The sequence below is a fragment of the Rattus rattus genome, chromosome 4 (assembly GCF_011064425.1).
Source record: "Rattus rattus isolate New Zealand chromosome 4, Rrattus_CSIRO_v1, whole genome shotgun sequence".
NCBI classification, from domain to species: Eukaryota; Metazoa; Chordata; class Mammalia; order Rodentia; family Muridae; genus Rattus; species Rattus rattus.
Window position 1 is genome coordinate 142,074,661 of NC_046157.1, and position 19,312 is coordinate 142,093,972.

The 19,312-nt window shown below is 35.8% G+C and overlaps 1 protein-coding gene across 1 annotated transcript in view; it reads right to left on the reverse strand.

Moving 5' to 3' along the window:
- Erbb4 (erb-b2 receptor tyrosine kinase 4) overlaps positions 1–19,312 on the reverse strand; it is a 259,221-nt gene that overhangs the window by 198,203 nt on the left and 41,706 nt on the right. The window contains exon 7 of the mRNA XM_032899750.1: positions 248–380. Within this exon, the coding sequence (XP_032755641.1) occupies positions 248–380 (133 nt within the window). The remainder of the gene's footprint in view (positions 1–247; positions 381–19,312) is intronic.

A 19,312-nucleotide genomic window follows, 5' to 3' on the forward strand; every position in this document is an offset into this window, starting at 1 on the left:
CCGACAGCTACTAAGATATCTTTTACTCAGGATTGGAACCTTCACACAAACAGAGCATCGTCTAGGCTGTAAAACTTAAAGAAAACCTCCAAATTAATAATAATAAAAACAAAAACAACAACAACAACAACAAAAACTTGTTGGGGTTGGGAATTTAACTCAGTGGTAGAGCGCTTGCCTAGCAAGCGCAAGGCCCTGGTTCGATCCTCAGCTCGAAAAAAAAAAAAAAAACTTGTGGAAACGTTACCTCTGTCTCCAGGAATCTCCTCAAAGCGCGTTTCTTTTTGATGCTCTTCCTTCTGACATAAACGGCAAATGTCAGAGCCATGATGACCAGGATGAAGAGCCCTCCAATGACTCCGGCTGCAATCAGTGGAGTTCTGCCAACCAGAATAAAAAAAATAAAAATAAAGTATGAAGAGAGAGAGACAGAGGAAGAGGAAAAAGCAGCTGCATGAGGCAATTTCCACACTTCATGAATCTAGTCATTTCAAAGAAAAGCAAATAAAAAGCCACCAGGGCTGTAATAAAGCCTTTCCCATTGTAAACTGCAGGTTTTGTTTGGCTTTTTAATAATAAGCCATGCACATATGATTAATCTTTGGAGGGGAGAAACTGTAGCATGCCATTTGGTGAAAACAAATTGGAAATCTGGACAAGGAATGAAGGGCACACACTAAAGCTGTGGAATGGGAATATTTATAATCGCTTTCATAAGTAAATGAAAATGCATTTTAATGATCTGTTGCAGAGTATGATTTTACTTCAAGAAGGCTACCTTAACAGTGGCACAATTGACCTTTCGGGCTGTTTACAGATGTGTTTTTGAGGTTACTTCGTTTTCATTGTTCAGAAGCATCCCTGGTCTCTGCCCCTAGATATCAGCAGCACATCTCTTTTTCAATCACAACAACGTCGCTAGATACCGCCAAAGGTCTATCTACATCAATTCTACTTGAGAACCTCTTATCTAAAGTGAAAATGCCTACTGGGCTGGGGAGAGATACAAACTAATGCATCTCTGGAATACAAGAGTATCAGTAATGAGTTGTTTCTTATCGAAGCTCTTTGAAGCTCTGATAGGCCAGTAGCCAAACTGGAAGGAGGAAGACACTGGGTCAGATGTTACTGCAGTGGTGCTGACAGGGGTGTGTGTATTATAATTCGAAGGATGTCCAAGCACCACATGCTCATAAATTTTCTGTATGGTAAATACTTCATCAAAAACATATAAATGATGCCAAGAAGAGATTAGGAAGAGTCTAGATATTTTCACTCTTGAGTGCTTTCGCAATGTATTTTAGCAAAGACAGATTTTATTTAAGTTTATTGCTTATTATTATTTTATAAAAAATATTCCTTTTTGTAAAAGGTTCAGTTCCTAATGTTAAGTAAGTTGACTTTAGGTGGTTTGAGTTTTGAAGTGCATCAATTTCATATGGCATAGCAAATAACTCAGACTGAAACATGATATTTCTAATAAATATTTGACAATGAAGCCACCATAAATGCCAAACAAAAAATGATTTCCCTCATGTTCATGTCCTCTGTAATGAATCACTTTACATTTTATATCCCTACCTTCACAAGAACCTAGTCGATAAAAGAATTTTTTTTATACTTGCAAAATAAACTTTTACTAAAAGACAGGCAAGAAATAATGAGAGTGGATGATCGTGAATCAGGCCTTGAAATTCTAAAACGCTCATGACAAAAGGCTGTGTAACTACTTCCACAGGAAGTCATGTCTTTAGAAGATTATGACTGCTCTGCTGTCACATGAAACTGTGGAAAAACCTTAAAAAGCCATCCATCCTAAAGGTTGCTTCCCGACAGTGTGAACCATCCTGAAACGTAGCTATAATTCAACTCGATTTTCCTAAATGGGATTTCCTAAAGATATAAAAGTCTCTACTGAGCAAATTGAACTACAGCAGAGACACAAACTTATCATTGTGATGTGGTTTCACGTGCTTAGCAACATACTTTTATCAGGTCAGTTAAATATATTTTGAGAAGTAAGTTGGAATTTCAAACCAAAGCATATTTTTCTACTGATTGCTTCACATACTGGTAAAAGGCCACTCATTATAAAATGTTCCACTTTGTCACTGTGCATTTGAAGACTGTGGGAATCATTGTTTGGTTTAGTTGCTTGTTTGTTGCATTATTTTAGGAGGGTAGCTTTGTATAGAAGAGAAACAGACGCCTTTCCTCTCATCTTATCGCAGTATAGAGTATCTGTCAAGCCCTGGCGGTCCAAATGTAACCTTTAGACTCAGTACGATGTAGTTTCTGATTTTCTATATTATGTTTTCGTTAATATTTTCACACAACAGTCCTTTCCTTGACATGTGTCTCCTCACTGTTTGCTTGTCTCACCAGCGATCTGGCAAGAATAGTAGAGGAACAAAACTCTGAGAAATGAAGAACTACTATTTCTGCACTAAAAAAAATCACACAGAAATGTTTAGTTGGACATTTCACGGGGATGGTCTCGAGAAAACAATCAAACATTAACCCAATCCTATTTACACATGCCTCACTGCTGTCAGTCTGGATGGCTCCCAGTGATTTGTACGTGAGCAACAGAGGCATTAGTTTAACCAAAGAGTTATGACTTAACAATATTGTTTTTGTTTTGAAGACAAGATCTCACTGTGTAGCCTAGGAACTGGTTTGGAACTTATGAGTCCCCTGCCTTAGCTTCCCGAGGGCTGGGATTATAGTTGTGTACCATCAGCCATGACTAATCTTCACTCTTTATGAGGTCCTTTCAAAACAAGATAAAACTGGCTGAAACACATTTAAATTCCTACAGATCTCTCTTGGATATATTACTATTACAAACCAAGCTGACTTTGAGAGATTTCCTCATGTGTGTTCAATGAATCTCTAAGTAGCTCAGATAAGACACTATTGAGATCAATAGGGTCAAACAGAGAGCTGCAATTATGCTATAACTCCTTATCAATGATGGTTGTTTCGAATATTGATTTGATTTTGGGTGCCATTCAAAAGTGATTGACATTCTCAAGTGTATAAAAGAGTAAAGGTGACAAGTTCAAAGGCAGAGAAAACAGAAGTAACCAACTGATAGTTCAAGTTATGTTGTGATTTGGAAATGGTATAATGAAATACATGTTCTCCATACTACTTGTGAAACTATCAGAAGAATTGTGAGCCACAAATGAATTTTGTTAATTTACTTAAAAGTCCATACTTTAATTTTAATGATTTTATTTAAAATTCAGAAATGATGAAGAATATTTATTATTTTAAGTGCAACTGCCTTATAGGAAACAGTATGTCCCAAAATTAAGCTACTTATGATTTAAATATACATTATTGTCCAATGCCATATCTGAATTATGGGATTTCTCTCATATTATCTATGTAAGAAGATACATAAATTCTACATAAACATCCATATGGGTTTTCTCATTTATCTATTTTTTAAAGGCATCAAATCATTAAAGCATATAGCAAAGTCAGTATAACCTATGATTAAACTCAAATATTTATTTTTTGTTACACCTCTTTGATTTAATATTAATAAATAACTATCTTTCAAAAGTGAAAACACTTGTGTCTTTTTTTTTACTAATTGGTAAAACTTTCAAAGCAAATCATGATAAATCCCTGAAATATTTCAAAGACAAAGCAAGTTTACCAACAAATAAAAAGTTAATGAAATTTATAATATACATATATTTATGATATAGGTATATTTACTCCTCATTTTGGAGTAAACCTTATTCCAAATTAGGATGAAACAAGTAAATTATACTTTTATAATCACTGATGCTGTATTTTGCAATTGATGACAGGGACTTCGACTTTTAGAAGCTTAGCTAAATAATTTAGAAGTTAAACTAATTAATTGGGAAACAAGTCTTCAGAATTTGTTCTATCAGACTGGAACTGCCTCACTGTTTATTTATGGGCATTAAAGATTAAAAGTAAAAAGATGGTTCCTGGTGCATGTGTAAGGAGATAAAAATTTATCAGGACAGAGCCTGATAAATCCTACAGGTATATTTCTTATAAAGGAACATTCTGTTTCAAACTTTCAGATTCTCATATATAACATAAGAGTATAACCACTCCTCAGTGTGAAGCTTTTCCTATCTGTGGAGTTTTATTTACCTCATTGTGACCTCACAATTGTGACAGTAGGACAGTTTAAAGTAGGTTATGTGCCTCCAACTATGGGGTATGGTGTTGCTATGGAACAACTTAAATACACATGAACATCCCTTGAACTAATAAAAATTATACAGTTGTAAACTATCTGATCTATCAATTTCATGCCTGAGAACTGAGGAATATGGTGTGGCTATGCCAGCATCAAATCAAATACATCTAATAAATATCCTTCCCCATTTTGTTGAGTATCTACAAGTTACACTAGTCAAAGTACTCATGCGTATGCCCTCTACTCTCCAAAGTGCCTCTCTGCACACAGTATGTGTGTGTGTGTGTGTGTGTGTGAGTGTGTGTGTGTGTGTGTGTGAGTGTGTGTGAGTGTGTGTGAGTGTGTGTGTGTGTGTGTGTGTGTGTGTGTGTGTGTGTGAGTGTGTGTGTGTGTGTGTGTGTGTGTGTGTGTGTGTGTGTAGGTGTGTGTGTGTGAGTGTGGGTGGTGTGTGTGTGTGTGTGTGTGTGTGTGTGTGAGTGTGTGTGTGTGTGTGAGTGTGTGTGTGTGTGTGTGGGTGTGTGTGTGTGAGTGTGTGTGTCATCATAAAGGCAGAGTATCAGTATTATCTTTATCAAGTATTTTTACTGTATAATTGTAGGATGTGTCCTACAATTTCAGTACACACAGAGGTAAGAATAGGAATGCCAGATGCCCTGGAGTTGTTATGACAAGTGGTTGTTTACTGCCTCATATGGTTGCTGGAAACTAATTGTAAGTTCTCTGGAAGAGTAGTGTGGACTCTTAACCATTGAGCCATCTCCCTAGTCTCTCTACCAATTTGTAATCATTATTGCCTCTAATACACAAATATGGAAATTAAATGGACATATCTTTCATTTATCCAGAAACGTAGTTACCACTGGGTCTAATTGTGTCCTTTCCGAAAACCTTACAATAATATAGACAAAGATATGTAAAAGAGGTTGCAACATGCCTTCTTATGGGGATAGTTATGCTTCCTAGGTTGACTTTGCTGTAAATTAGTGCTGTTGATCAAAAACCTGCTTGTCAAGTTTATTAAAGCAAAACCCTAAGAATGTATTCAAAATTGCCAACTTAGTCAAAGAATATAACTTTGAAAATAAGAACAGCTTCAACTGTTTGTTATTTAGGTAAGTACTTTAAATATGGTAAAAAATTTTATTCAAATAAAAACAATGAATTTGAGAACCAATAGATTCTCTTGGTTATTATAAGGAACCATGAACAACTTTCCAACTACAGATAAACCAATGAAATAAGACCATTAATACTGTACTGTCTTCCTGAATTTCTGGGATGGGCTATAAATCGAGTGTGTGGAAACTCTCAGGAATCTAAGAAATCAACTCTAGCTAGGACTCCTAGCAATGGAGAATATGGAGCTTAAATTGGCCTTCTGTAACCAGCCAAGAATTCCAGTGGGGATACTGGGACACAAACCCAACCACCAAACCTTCTACGTATAATTTGTCTTGTCTATAAGATGTGCTGGAGTAAAGGTGGCACAGAAATTGTTGGAGTGGCCAACCCATAACTGGTCCAGCTTGAGGTTCATGCCATGAGAGGTAGCCCACCCCTGACACTGCCTGGAGAGCTAAGACCCAGAGGCTGGATAACCCAGAGACCTAGGATTGAACCAACTATGACTGACCAAAAAATGTCAATGAAATGATTCTTCATGATATTTCGCTATACTAATAACAGAATGGTGCCTAGTCCCAAATCTCATCGGAGAGGGTTCACTTACCAACTATCGGAGACATGCAGAACCCACAAGCAAACTAGATGAAGCTTAGAGATTCTTGTAAATGAGGGTGAGGAAAGATTGTAGGAGTCAGTGAAAGACACCACAAGAAAACCCTCATATCAACTAGCCTGGACTCACAGGGCCTCACAGAGACTGAACTTCCAAGCAGAGAGCCTGCAGGGGACTGACCTAGGTAGGCCCCGTGCACATATCTAATAGGAATATAGATTGGTCTTCATGTGGGGCCCCTAAAAGTAGGAGAGGGGCTGTCTCTTACTCTGTTGCCTTCCTTTTGGACCTTTTCCTCCTACAGGTTGCTTCTGCTAGCATTAATACCAGAAGGGGTGTCTAAGTCTCCCTGTAATTTGCTATGCTACAGCTGGTTGACAGCCACGGGAGGCCTTCCCTTTTCTGAATAGAAATGGAGGAGGAGTGATTGGGTATGAGGGTGGGGGTAAGAGGTGGGAGGGAGCGACTGGAAGAAAAGGAGGGAGGGAACCTGCAGTTGGGATTTTTAAAAAGTGACTATCTTTCTGCATTGAAAATAATTTGCTTCTATGGGAATAACTCAAATACCTATTTGGTCTTAAGTAGCAACTTTAAATAGAAAGAATTTGGGTAGATTATAGATTTTTCCATTTAAAATCCCAAGTTGTAAGTTTTCTAATCAAAAGTTTCACTTCATATGCAGTGCATTGTTGTCCAACTGTGTAATACAGATGCTATAATCATCATGTTAAATATAGGGGCTAAATTTTGTACAGGGAAGGACACCAAGAAGGTGACATGTCAGTAGGATTGCTCACTTTCTGTTTTGGGATTCTCTATTCCGTTTATTTCCACCCCACCCTCTCTTTATGTTACAATATAAGTGTTTGTATGAAAAACATACTGATACCCATAAGTCGTCTCCTCAGTAGATATTGCTTCATAGTAGAGAACATAACATGGACAAACATTTATTTAATTGCTTTTTTGGAAACCTTGACTATATTTATTAGTATTTTACTACTTTAACCCTTCTCTAACTACAATTATCTGTGTTACTGTATGGTCTGAGTTCATTGACTCTTTCATGTGCTCAGATATAAAACTTGCATATCGCATTACTTTTGCTTACCTTCATATTAATTTCTGCCAGGATTGATGATTTTTTATTAAAAAAAATATACTTTCTTTAAGGAAGACAAACTCATTTAGTGTGATTGTTACCTTCAGCTCCCTCATTGATTGGACTAGGAAACACTCCAGGTACACACACCCTTGCGCATGTGTAGTACATGTTTCCAGAAAGGATTAACAGAGGGGGGAAAGAGCTTCCCTAAATGTGGGCCACAGCATCTCCTATGACAGGAAACCTACACTGAATTAAAATGAAAAGCAAGGCCAGAAGTACACCAGTATTTTCCTTTCTGTCTTACATATTTCTTTTTACAGTTCTTTTCCTCCCCATATGACTGATACTTCCAAACTACAAGCTGAAATAAATCCTTCCTTGCTTAAATTCCTTTTTGTGAGGTAAGAGGTCACAGCAAAATGAGGAAAGTGGTTAATACAAGACAGTGCCCGTTGTATCACATGTTGTTCAATCTTTACTACAATAGTTCATATTTGGAACAAGAGACCTTGAAACACTGAGAAAGAAGGATTGATATCCCCTAGAGACACTCTAAGGGTTATTGCCTAGGGCAAGGAGAGCTACATTAAGACAGTATTTTTTTTCTCTCTCTCAAATTATGCTTATTCTGACCTAGAATTCCACCTGCTCTATAAAAATGACACATTTTTCTTTTTGAGCAAATGAAAATGATCTGGGTCAGACTGTAAGGCTGACATTGGTTGACAGTAACAGTTTGTAGTTGGTAAGATGTAGGTTTTACAGCATGTCTCCATCCTTTGATTATAGGTCAAGATTACTTGACTACATGTAAAATAGAGAGAAGTACTTAAGGAAGAACATAATTTTCATCTTCCTAGGTGGGTTTGAATGTTTTTCGACAAGTCTTCACACTGTTGAATTTTCACTTTCAATATGTAAATGCCAATTTCATTTTGCAATAGTATCACAAAATATTTCAACAACGACTTTAATATTGAGCCTATATGTAATTTAATATGTTCTTGTATTTCTAAGATTCAGTGTCTGAGGAAAAATTCTAATAGTTTCAGGATAGCTACCTTCTTCTTCTGATAGGCAATATTTATATCTATCTGTGTAGGTGTTTGTTTCTTTCTCGAAATGAGAAAGAATGGTTTGTATGTTTGGCTTTGATATAAATAATATCATGGTTAAGGACAGAATTTTTATGTTATATGACTAATTTATGTATCTTTTAAATCTATGAATATATATAAAATTGAAAGGGAGTCAGAGAAGAAAGGAGAATTTTAAAGCAATCAGGTGAATATTTCATGATTAGAGTTATTTTATTGCAGCTTAACCCTATGAAACATACCATAAATGTCAAATAAACATTGATAGAATTTCCATCATATTTTATTCCATTACCTAGATTACATATATACGAGTGACTGTGGTTATAAAACCCAGACATTATAAACATTTAATTTTAAAGCACATTAAGCATTCAGCTACTGTATCCTATTATCTACTCACCACACCGGCAAGACAACCAAATAAATATGACAAGGAAGTAAACACTGAGTTTACATTCCTCGAAGCCTTAGCCACAATGCCTGTCACTATTGCTCCCAATGCTACAGAAGTTCCTAATTCTCCAACAGAACATAAGGTAGACATGATTCTATCATCATGGTTTCATAAAAGAAGGTGCCAAAAAACATTATTGGAGGTCATATTGCTTGTTTTTGTCTCTAACAATTTTTTTTCCTTTACCTCAACATTGGCATGTCTTCTCTGTGCCATAATTTAAATCATATTAAAAGATTATATTATTGGGATAAAAATGTCTAAGTCTGAAGATATCCAAGTAAAGCAGAAGAGAGAGAAATACACTCAACAATAGAGATGGGAGGAGTCAAAGATGTCTGGACTCCCAAACTGGATTAAGACTCAAGCTGATATCAAAACTCACCGACCTGCAGAAACTAGCAAAAGGATAGAATCCTTTTAAACCTATGGATCTGAGGTTGGAGTGCTTTAAAAGTCTATTAATCATTTTTCCAATTACAAAGTTTTGTATATACTTTTATCTATTTAATTTTTAAATTAATTACTTTCGGATGAAATTTCTCAGTATGTGGCCTTTGGCATGCTAGAGTTTGCTATGTAGACCAAGCTGTTGTAAAAATCACAAAGATCTTTCTACATCTAAAGTCTAAGTGTTTTTCTGTTTGTTATATTACTCAGCCCCTCCTGGTATTTAACCTAGGTGCTATCAATATATTCCCAGTATTTGTCAGCAATCAGGTGGCTATTTCATGATTACAGTTATTTTATCACAGTTTAAACATGGGAAACATATCATAAATGTCAAAGAAACATTGAGAAGTTCCTATTATCTTTCATTCCATTACCTAGATTACATATGAATGAATCTAGTTATTAACACACACATTATAAGCATTTAATTATAAAACATTAAGTATTCAGTAACACACATGCATATACATGTACATGTACATGTATATTGAACACAGGTAAAGGGGATGAAAGGGCACGGAATCCTTGCACTTATATAAGTAAGACTAAGAAGAACTTAGTAAAGCTTGTGCAGTTCTAGAATGTAGAATCTAGAAGTTCACTATCCAATTCAAATGGTGATAATTTAAAAAATTAGCAAAATGTTTCCCAACTGTGCACACCTCAAGATAATGTAAACTTGGCTTTCAAGATGGAGGATAGGAAGAGAGCAGAGCCGTTTGTAAAGTATTCAACTTGGCAAACTCCGAGCATCCAATTATTTCTACTTCATGGGCCCATGGTACACTGGAAGGAGCTCAAGTGGGAAATGAGAGGGTGTGGATGTTTCTGTCTATTCTATTTAAAAACCTCCCACAGAGGACTTGGAGCAAAGACAAACAAACCCTGTTTCACAAATGCTTTTGGTCATTGTACCTCGCTTGAAATAACATTTTCACTATATAATAGATTACACTTTATATATTTTAGGGGAGGTTTATTATGACTGGCTTCACAAAACAAATCTTAAAGCATTTAACACAGCATTGGGTAATTTAACCTCCTTTTAAACATATATAAACATCTACCCCTTAATTAGAACACATTCCTAATTAAGGAGAAAACTTTTTTTCAAAAAAATGAATGCTTAGAAGATACTGTTATTCCCCAGATGCTGTGAATGCAGATTCACAGCCTCCAGAAAATGTAAAAGGAAAAAAGAATGTCGGGCCTAAACTAATTCAAATGGCATTGCAATAATATAATATCAAGACAACTTCACACTTTGCCTGAAACCATTTCATTTGCATGCAAAAGAAATCATTACTATAAAGAAAAGCTCGACATCTCCATGAAACATCCTCTTCCAAGCTAGAATATTAATTTTTCAATCTGTTCTTTTTCTATTATTTTTGTATTATTGAAATTATGTGTACCATTAACATTCAGCTCTTTGTAAATGTATGGATTGCTTATGGGCATCCAGAGATAATGTTTAAAATCTTTGTTTAGGAAATGGTCATTAAGGAAATTATCTCAAGGTAATACAAAGTTAGTATTTTCTTTTAAATTTCATAAATGATATACATCTCCAAGGTTTCTTCTCTGCCTTCTGATTTTTAAAAAGGATTGCATGACTTGATGCGGCCATCTGTAACATTATCTAAGCTAGTGGCTTTTCTGTACTTAGCATGCCATTCACAACTACGTAGAATTTTAGTCTTTTAAAGAAAATCAGACTGAGAGTGAGGGACAGTGGAAGGACTCTGATGCCACTCTCTGTACTACGTTACTTGTTAGAACATTAGCAAGTTTCTGTGAGTACATTTTAAGATCACTAAGTGTATTCATACTTTGATAGTTGAAAATAAGTCGAGCAAATTGAAAGAACACAAGTATAAATTTCAGATGTTATATCATGGGCTAAAATGTTATGTAGTTTTGTTTTATTATAATGTTAGCACGGTGACAGTATAATAATTTAAAAGGCGAGAGGAGGAGTTCTAGACAGGGGAAAATGAAAGAAATGAGACAGAGAAGGAGGAAGGAGGAAGGACAGGAGAGAGAGAGAGAGAGAGAGAGAGAGAGAGAGAGAGAGAGAGAAATCTACACATAATGTTTTATTTTAAAAAGATCAGATTTTGCCTTTATTCCATAGGTAATTTTTATTTTGCCTATTATTTCAAAATGCCAGAGGAGCAAGTCATCTTGTCAACTATTGCGATAGAAATAATAATGATCTCTGTGTGTATACTTCTCCATCTCGGAAACATAAAACCAAAGAGTAGATCAGCCAACTGATTTGAAAAGAGGGTGGATTAAAGCTCTTGTTTTCACCGGTGCTTCTCTTTCAAAGCTTTAACTACATAAATGAAGTTATCATTGTTTTAAAATGAATTTCTAAATAATGTGGTCTTGGCAGCTTTTGTGAATTTTTATAGCCATTTATGAGAGTCAAAAAAAATGGCCTACTAGAAAAGTACATAATTTACAGGGAGGATGTTTGAAGCCAGTGTAACTTCTGCAATTTTAATGTGTTTTGTGTTTAATATTTTCGCTAATGATTACTAACCAGAATATTAAGACAGAATGATGCCATATATCTTATATAACTAAATATACCTTATGTATTAAGAGGTGCATGTGCACATGTGCAGCTCTCTCTCTCTCTCTCTCTCTCTCTCTCTCTCTCTCTCTCTCTCTGTACATATTATTTATCACTTTGACTAGAATTTTAAAGAAGACCACCTATACTTTAGTAGTGATTGGTGGTTCAGTGATACTAAAAACCGTTACCTCACAATACAAGGGTTGGTAACTATCGATGTGGAAGGTAAAGAATAGTGTACAATTATGTGAGTAAATCAAGAAGCCAAATATGCAAAGTGTACCCCCAAATCTGTACACTACATGCATTTTAGTATATGGTTAATGTGTGCAAAGATTTATATAGTTGGTGAATACCAGCATGTCTACTGCAAACACTGAGCATGCATTGCTCTTGTAGTTTTCCTTACCTTTTAGAATTACACCAAAGAAAAGAATTACTGTTTTGAAACACAAGGATAAAAACATGATGGGGCCTTTAATCATCATGAAGATGAAGTTCATCTTTGTTTCAATTTCAAAAGAGAGGCATATAGAAAAATTTCTTTTTAAAAAAGCACTATTATTAGAATATAAATTTAATTATGTCAGTGCAATCAAAATCTGAGTAAATTTTATTCATGAGGAAATTTCCGTTATAATTCCTGATATGTGAAGAGAAAAATAAGAAAAATCCTTTTCAATTTACTGATTTTCTACTGTTCTGTGTTTGCACGATCATGAAATTGCTCATGTTCACGGGGTTGTGCGATTTATAATAATTGTTCTATATCAGCATCTCACAATTAATGCGATAGGTATTGAAATCTGCTAATTTCTCTGAACGCATACAAGGGGCTGCTAGATACTCATTATGTATTTAAGAGCCTTCTAATTTAATGAGTTCAGAGTCAGTGACAGTGCAACCCATTATTTTTCCTTGAGAAAATAAAATAAATTACCTTCAAACTGGACGCATGTAGGGAAACACATTTCAAATTATAGATAATTTGTAAACTACTGTCAGAGTGATTTAATACAAAAAATAAGCACAGTTTCTACTTGAACTTAACTTTCCAGACGGTCCCTCATTCCTTTCACATACATGTTTGCATGCTCTCAAAAAAAAAAAAAATAACCCTCCTTCTTATCTGGTGAGATGTTTGAAGCTCTGACATCGGTCGGAATGTAAAACACTAAACAGAAAATCCCAAGACTTCGTCTACAAAATTGCCTGTCTGCCTTTGCTCTCCTCCAGTTTCTTCTGAAGAGAACACAGCGAGCATCTTTTCCCTCCCAAAGCTAATGCTTTCATGTGTGTTTAGCCTCTTAATTTCTGTAGCTTTTTCACAGATGTTCACAGTGCACAGTGTTTATTCTGTTTTATACCGCAAACCTTCCGCCTAAGGTCTTCCAGATTACGTTTAAATTTCATATATCCTCAGATGTCTATTTTTCTTAAAAATGCTCTTTTAGCGGCCACTTTTCTCTTTTTCTTCAAATTCAAATTTCTCTGAAGATATAAACAATTGTTTTTTTTATTTGTTTTACTCATTTACTTCTGCTCCTTGACATGTATGAAAAAATGCTGAATCTTTTTATTTTTATATTTTCCATTTAACATCTCTTAAAGGTGACAAAGTCACTGCAGATTCAACATATTCATACCAAGCTCAGAGAGCCTTAAGACTCCCAACTGGGTGGCATCTGAGTTAATGCTACTCCAGCCATTCACTTTGCAAGGCAGAAAACCAGAATTAATTATTTACATTTTTCCCTTAACTCCTTAAATCCAGCTGACCACTAAATCTGGCAATGAGATTTATGTTGTAAATTCTTGTTGAATCTCCTCACTTCTCTCCATTCATCCATCCCAGGCTTGCCAGCCAGCCTGCTTACTCATCTGCAATGTGCCTATCTACCTAGTCTGATAACACTAAAGAATTATATTGCTAGCTGTTGGGGATTGGTCTGATTCTGCTATTTATTCAACTGCCAAATCCTGTACCACAAGACCAGGTTGTCCCAACATGAGTGAGTTCTTAATATACCATCTTCTGTTGTCCAAACCTTGTTCCCCAAGTTAACTGATCAATAAAAGGTTAAAGCCTGTGATTGGGCTACTGCCAATAGATAGAGGTAGGTGGGGAGGAAGAAGAAAAAGAGGAGGAGCAGGAGGAGGAGGAGCAGGAGCAGGAGGAGCAGGAGGAGGAGGAGGAGGAGCAGGAGGAGGAGGAGGAGCAGGAGGAGGAGCAGGAGCAGGAGGAGGAGCAGGAAAGAAGTGGACATGGGGTAGTTGGATCATGAGCTCATGGCCAAGAGGGCTGGCCTGATGGGATAGGTGCAGCCCATGTGAACCATGGCAAATGTTGTTGCTGCTCTTAGAATGCTGGTTTCATGTGCTTCCCTTTCAGCCTGGGGCTTTCTCTATGTTCTCCTATGTGCCAATTCTGGTCCCCTTTCTGTTTTCAAATTCTGGGCTGTCACTCACACCATCATATATTAGCTATCACATACTCACGACTCATTTCTCCTTCCTTATGTATTCATCTGGCCAACTTCAAAAGTATATCACCTCAAATTACTAGATGGTCAGGTCAATATTTAAGTAAAAATAGCCTTGGTGGATAAAACATAATACTTAACAGAATCAATTTCACTTGTGAGTTAAACTTTCTGAGAGACACAGCAATATACAACAATACAAGTGCGCTTTAGATGGTGTGCCTTCCTGGATGAGTTCAATGGAGTTTTCTTTTTTGAATTTATGTAACTGTTTCTTCCATTCTGCTCTAAAGTGTTCAATAAAGCTAATAATCCATTGAAGATGAGGTCAGGATTTTATCCATTTTTCTTTGACAAGTCTGTCATTAGTTTTACTGCATCTTTTACATCTTATCTGTGAATTTCTTTGAGTTAATGTGAATGCATAGTCACCGATTTTGATAGCAAAATTTCCTACTTTGAAGTGAGCATGACTATCAGCTACCTAAAGAATGTTTCATCTGACCTTGTTCTTATCTAATGAAGAAGTCCTTTTCCTCCTAATAATTCCTATCATTTTCATATGCATTGGTGTGTTCTGCTGTTTAAATGTCTGAGTTCACATGTGTGTACGTGTGCAGAAACACATAAACACACACACGCACGCGCACGTGTGTGTGCGCGCGCACACACACACACACACACAGTCTTTATCTCTGTGTTCTGGGTCATATAGAGCAAGCATGTTGCATAGCTTTCTCAAAACAAGATGATCGCCGTTTGTGTCTTATCTCCTAAGCTTATTCTAATTTAAAGAATACCTATTTTTAATTTCCTCAAATAAAATGGTCAATATATGCTTTTAAGACATTAAACTTTGGCTCTTTCTCCATCCATCAATGTATTTCTATTCTGTTTCCAGAACTTCTTTCTTGAGTACCTTATTTCTCAGTTATCCCATTTTTTCATCCCCTTTGCTATACTGTGTGCTTTATTTTACCATTTAAATGACAGGAAAGTTTAAGGCTTACTGTTAGCATCTAATGTTACTGGTTGAATATAGCTCACAATTCATAGCTCTAATGAGCTCCAGGAGGTTATAGATACTATTAAGGTATTATTGAGGTTTAAGGATAATAAATGGATTTAAGGAAGCTATAAAACACACAGAACTGTCTTCATAGCATTGCCTTTGCATGTGAAGCAGCTTAGTAGAGAGGAAGATGTGTACTCTGACATCTGAACCCCAGTCCATGTTCTGTAACTTATTAGCCAGGTGAAAGTTTGAAGATTGCTTTTCTTATCCTGTTTCTTATAATGCTAGTGGTAGCAGAAATAACTATTATTACATACATAATCTGAAAACCAATGATATTTCATTACTCCCAAGGATTTTGGGAATGATCTTAGAATATGAAAGCACAGTCTGCATGAATTCCAAGAAATTTTTCAAAGAAAAAGGCAGTACCATGACTCAGTAAGAAACTATGTTTTTGTTGTAGTTTTGTTTTGTTTATGTTTTTGTCTTTTCTCTCTTATTGGTCTCTTTTCCCTCTGGTATCTAGAACAGTGTAGACATTTTCTTTGGGATTTGGACCTGGAAATTCAACTCTAGTATTTTGTATCAAGAAGGTCAATACAGATGTAAATTTGAAAATGTTGATTTGTTCTATAAAATAAAAATACTTATTTACCAAACAAGTCAACTTTGTTTAGTTAAAGCATCATGTTGTTTTATTTTTACACCGTTGAAAGTGTCTATAATCTATAAATGACTCATGCATATGGAATTCATTATTCTGAGCAGCAGAACATGATGTCAAAAAAAAATCACAATGACTGCAAGCATGGAGAGCCTATAAAAGGCGGGTCTCCATTTCCTTTTCTCTCACTCTTTAGTACTGAGTAGTACTGAGTAACCATGGAGTCAAATCACTTTCCCAGTAAGCATGGATAGTGGCTGAGAATAAAATCACTGTGAAGGAATTTCACTGGTAAATAAAACTGTACTCCTTTAATTAGTGCTTCCTTACATACATAATATGCAAAAATAATTGTATGTTTATAAAAGAATGATTAGTTAGGGAATGTGCTGAGGTAATAAGAAAAAAAAGCATGAAGAGAGCAATTTACTCTAATATCTACACATCATTTTATGTAACAGCATCACAGAAGGGGTCCCAGTTAATTAGATTCCTTTAGTTAAATAGGAAATATGAGAAAGGGTAATTTCTTAGACTTTAATACTGTACATGCCTAAGTTTTATGGGTAAATAACTCTGACTCCTTTATTAACATGAAGCAGGCATAAAGATAGAAGTTTTGACCTAAGTGTAAAAGATAGTTTTATTTAACTATTGGCCATATGAAGAATACAAAATAGAATAATATCAATATTATTATGAATATTGGGAATATAGCATAATTTTATGAATATATACAGTGTAACTCGATATCTGAATAGTTTTGTATTATGAAAGCAGATAAACTGGGACTTGTAAATGTGGGTCCAAGATATCATATGCTAATCTTATAAAAACTTATAAACGTTTGCTTCACTGGCAAATATATAGGTATAGGTAATGGGTCCAGGATAACATGTTTTGTTTTGGATCTGTTTGACTCATCTCATCTGTAACCTACTACTGCTGATAAAATAAACACCCTTGTGTGACATAGCATTTTTCCACTGTTCTTTTGTGAGTAAAACCATTAAGAGTAAGTATTAAATCATGGCTTCATGATTATTGGTTTGTAGCAGTACAACTCAATACATATATATCACAATGGAAACAATTTAAAATGTTTTAATTAACACAATCTACCCAAAATTAACATTTAACGTGCCTAAATTATTGACACGGTTTTACCACTTCTTTTTTTCCTACGATTTTCTTACAACTAGGGTACATGAGGGACAACCAAGCCCCTCTAGCTATTCTCATTCCTCACAGAGCACACATGGCAATGAGCAATGTACTTCACCAACAATCACAAGGAAGACTCACAACTCTCAGAAACTAGAAATTTAGGCACAGAGCTCTTTCGTCACAACTGAAGGGAAAATCAGCATCTGCAGCCTACAGGAAGACTTCCATGTAACCTACAGAGTGTTCAATGACAGAAACAACCTCAGGTCTAGGAAGTAACACAAGGTTGCTGGAGGAAATAAAGTTTCATTTATGATTCTAGAGACAAGACACAGACAAAGGGAGTTGGAAGTCCAGGATTGCAGACTCTGTCACAATTCTCCTTATACCAACCACTTGTGCAACCAAACACTAACGCACATGTTGATGTGAAAGGAACTTACAGATGAAAATAAATTTCACCTCCCTCTGTCGGGGAGACAATATGTGGGGGCTTCACCTAAGCACAAGAGCACTCAAATCTCAGGCCACAGACAACTGTAAGGGTTTATGAACTGGAATGCTGTACAGCAATGCTGAAGGCAAACGCTACTGTGGTGTTTTGGATAAACACCTTCCACTATGCTTGTGAGTATTTTTGTAAACTTTAAATGGTATTGTCCAATAATAATTAAGAAAGAGACTGTAGGCTCCAACTGGGAACACAGATGTTAGCATGGTGACACTGGAAGTATCATTACCAACCAGGACAGGCCTGCCATTTTCAGGACACAATTGAATATTGAGTCACCGAGCTGGTGGGAGTGTACCTTGGAGCAGAAGTCTTGCAGTTAGTTAAGTACTCCTTTAGTCTGTCTAGTCACAAAGTCTTAATTGTTAAGTCATCATCGAATACATAATTCTGTTTTGTGCTATGTTACCTTTTAAAATAGGCCTAGACACTGCATTATAATCAGCAAAGGTGTAAATTCACTATTGTCATTACACTAGGAAAATTTACCAATTATTTGCTGCTACACAATAATCCTGCTCTTTTATTCTATACAGATCTGAACTAACTTTATACACATAATAATTTAAACAACAGTTCTTGGAGTAGACGTTGGAGGAGACCTCAGACTAGACTACCGAAATGAACCTGGTTGACGTTAAGATTCAGGACTTTCGGAACATTTTTCCACCATTGTGGTTTCGCTTGCTGCATTTGATATCAGAGCATCTGTAACTGCTAAGGCTGAAGACATTCGTGAGATGTGAAGCAGTTCTGCTATCTGTCTGCATCAGAAATAAAGGGGTGTAAAACATAATGATGTGTTTACCACAGAAAAATGCTCTTAGCTCAAGCTGCGTATTTTGAGTCCTTCCCTACTCAATTAATATTTGAGCCTTACAGTTAACATTTTATCATTTTAATGATACCTTTAGTCAATTCTACTTTAATCCAAAAGACAAAGGCCTGAAGAGCCTTTGCTGACTTTCAGTCATTAATAAGGATTAGTTTGGGCACATTCTTATGCTCGCTCATTTTGAATGCCTCCATGTTGCTACTGTCTGGAATGCTTTGTAGTATGAATACTGTAGCATGAACATTTTGATATCAATACTAAAACCACTTGAGCATCCTAAAGATGTTTAAATTCTTTTATAAAAGTAGCTTTTTCAACTACGTGAGCAACCATTGACAAAGTGAGCAGAGAGGCTTTGTGGATTCCTTGCTAATTCTCAGATCATTTTGACATTTTACAGGTTCTGGGAAGTGTATGTGAATCACCTGCTAAGGAAAGGCTTTGCACACTTTCCTTCATACCTTGGACTTATTTATTTCAAAAGAAAACTATATATATATATATATATATATATATATATATATATATATGACTATGGAATGAGGATCGACTTGTAACAAAAAGTTGTGCACTCGTATTTATTGTGCATAGGGATGATAATATAACTGCTACTCATCTCAGGTGAGAATTTATGGGTGATTTGCACCATGCAATCTGGACAGAAATTCTGAACTTGCTTCCTTAGGGGAAAAATAAGGAGATGTAATGTGCCATTTGTGAGAGGTGCCCAGCCTATCACACCATCACTGTCATTTACCAGACAAGGCTCATTCTGACAGACAATAGACTGTTGTGTGACCTCTTGGGCCAAAAGGCACTGCACCATGAAGTAAAAGTACATCTGTGGCCATGAAAATAGGAAATGTTTCAAATAGCTAGACATTAGAGACTTGGAGAAACTAAGTTCAATTATTGTACTACATATTGTGAATTATACAGGAAAAGTGGATTAGAACAAAGAGCCAGTCTTGTTACAATGCAGAAATAGATGATCTC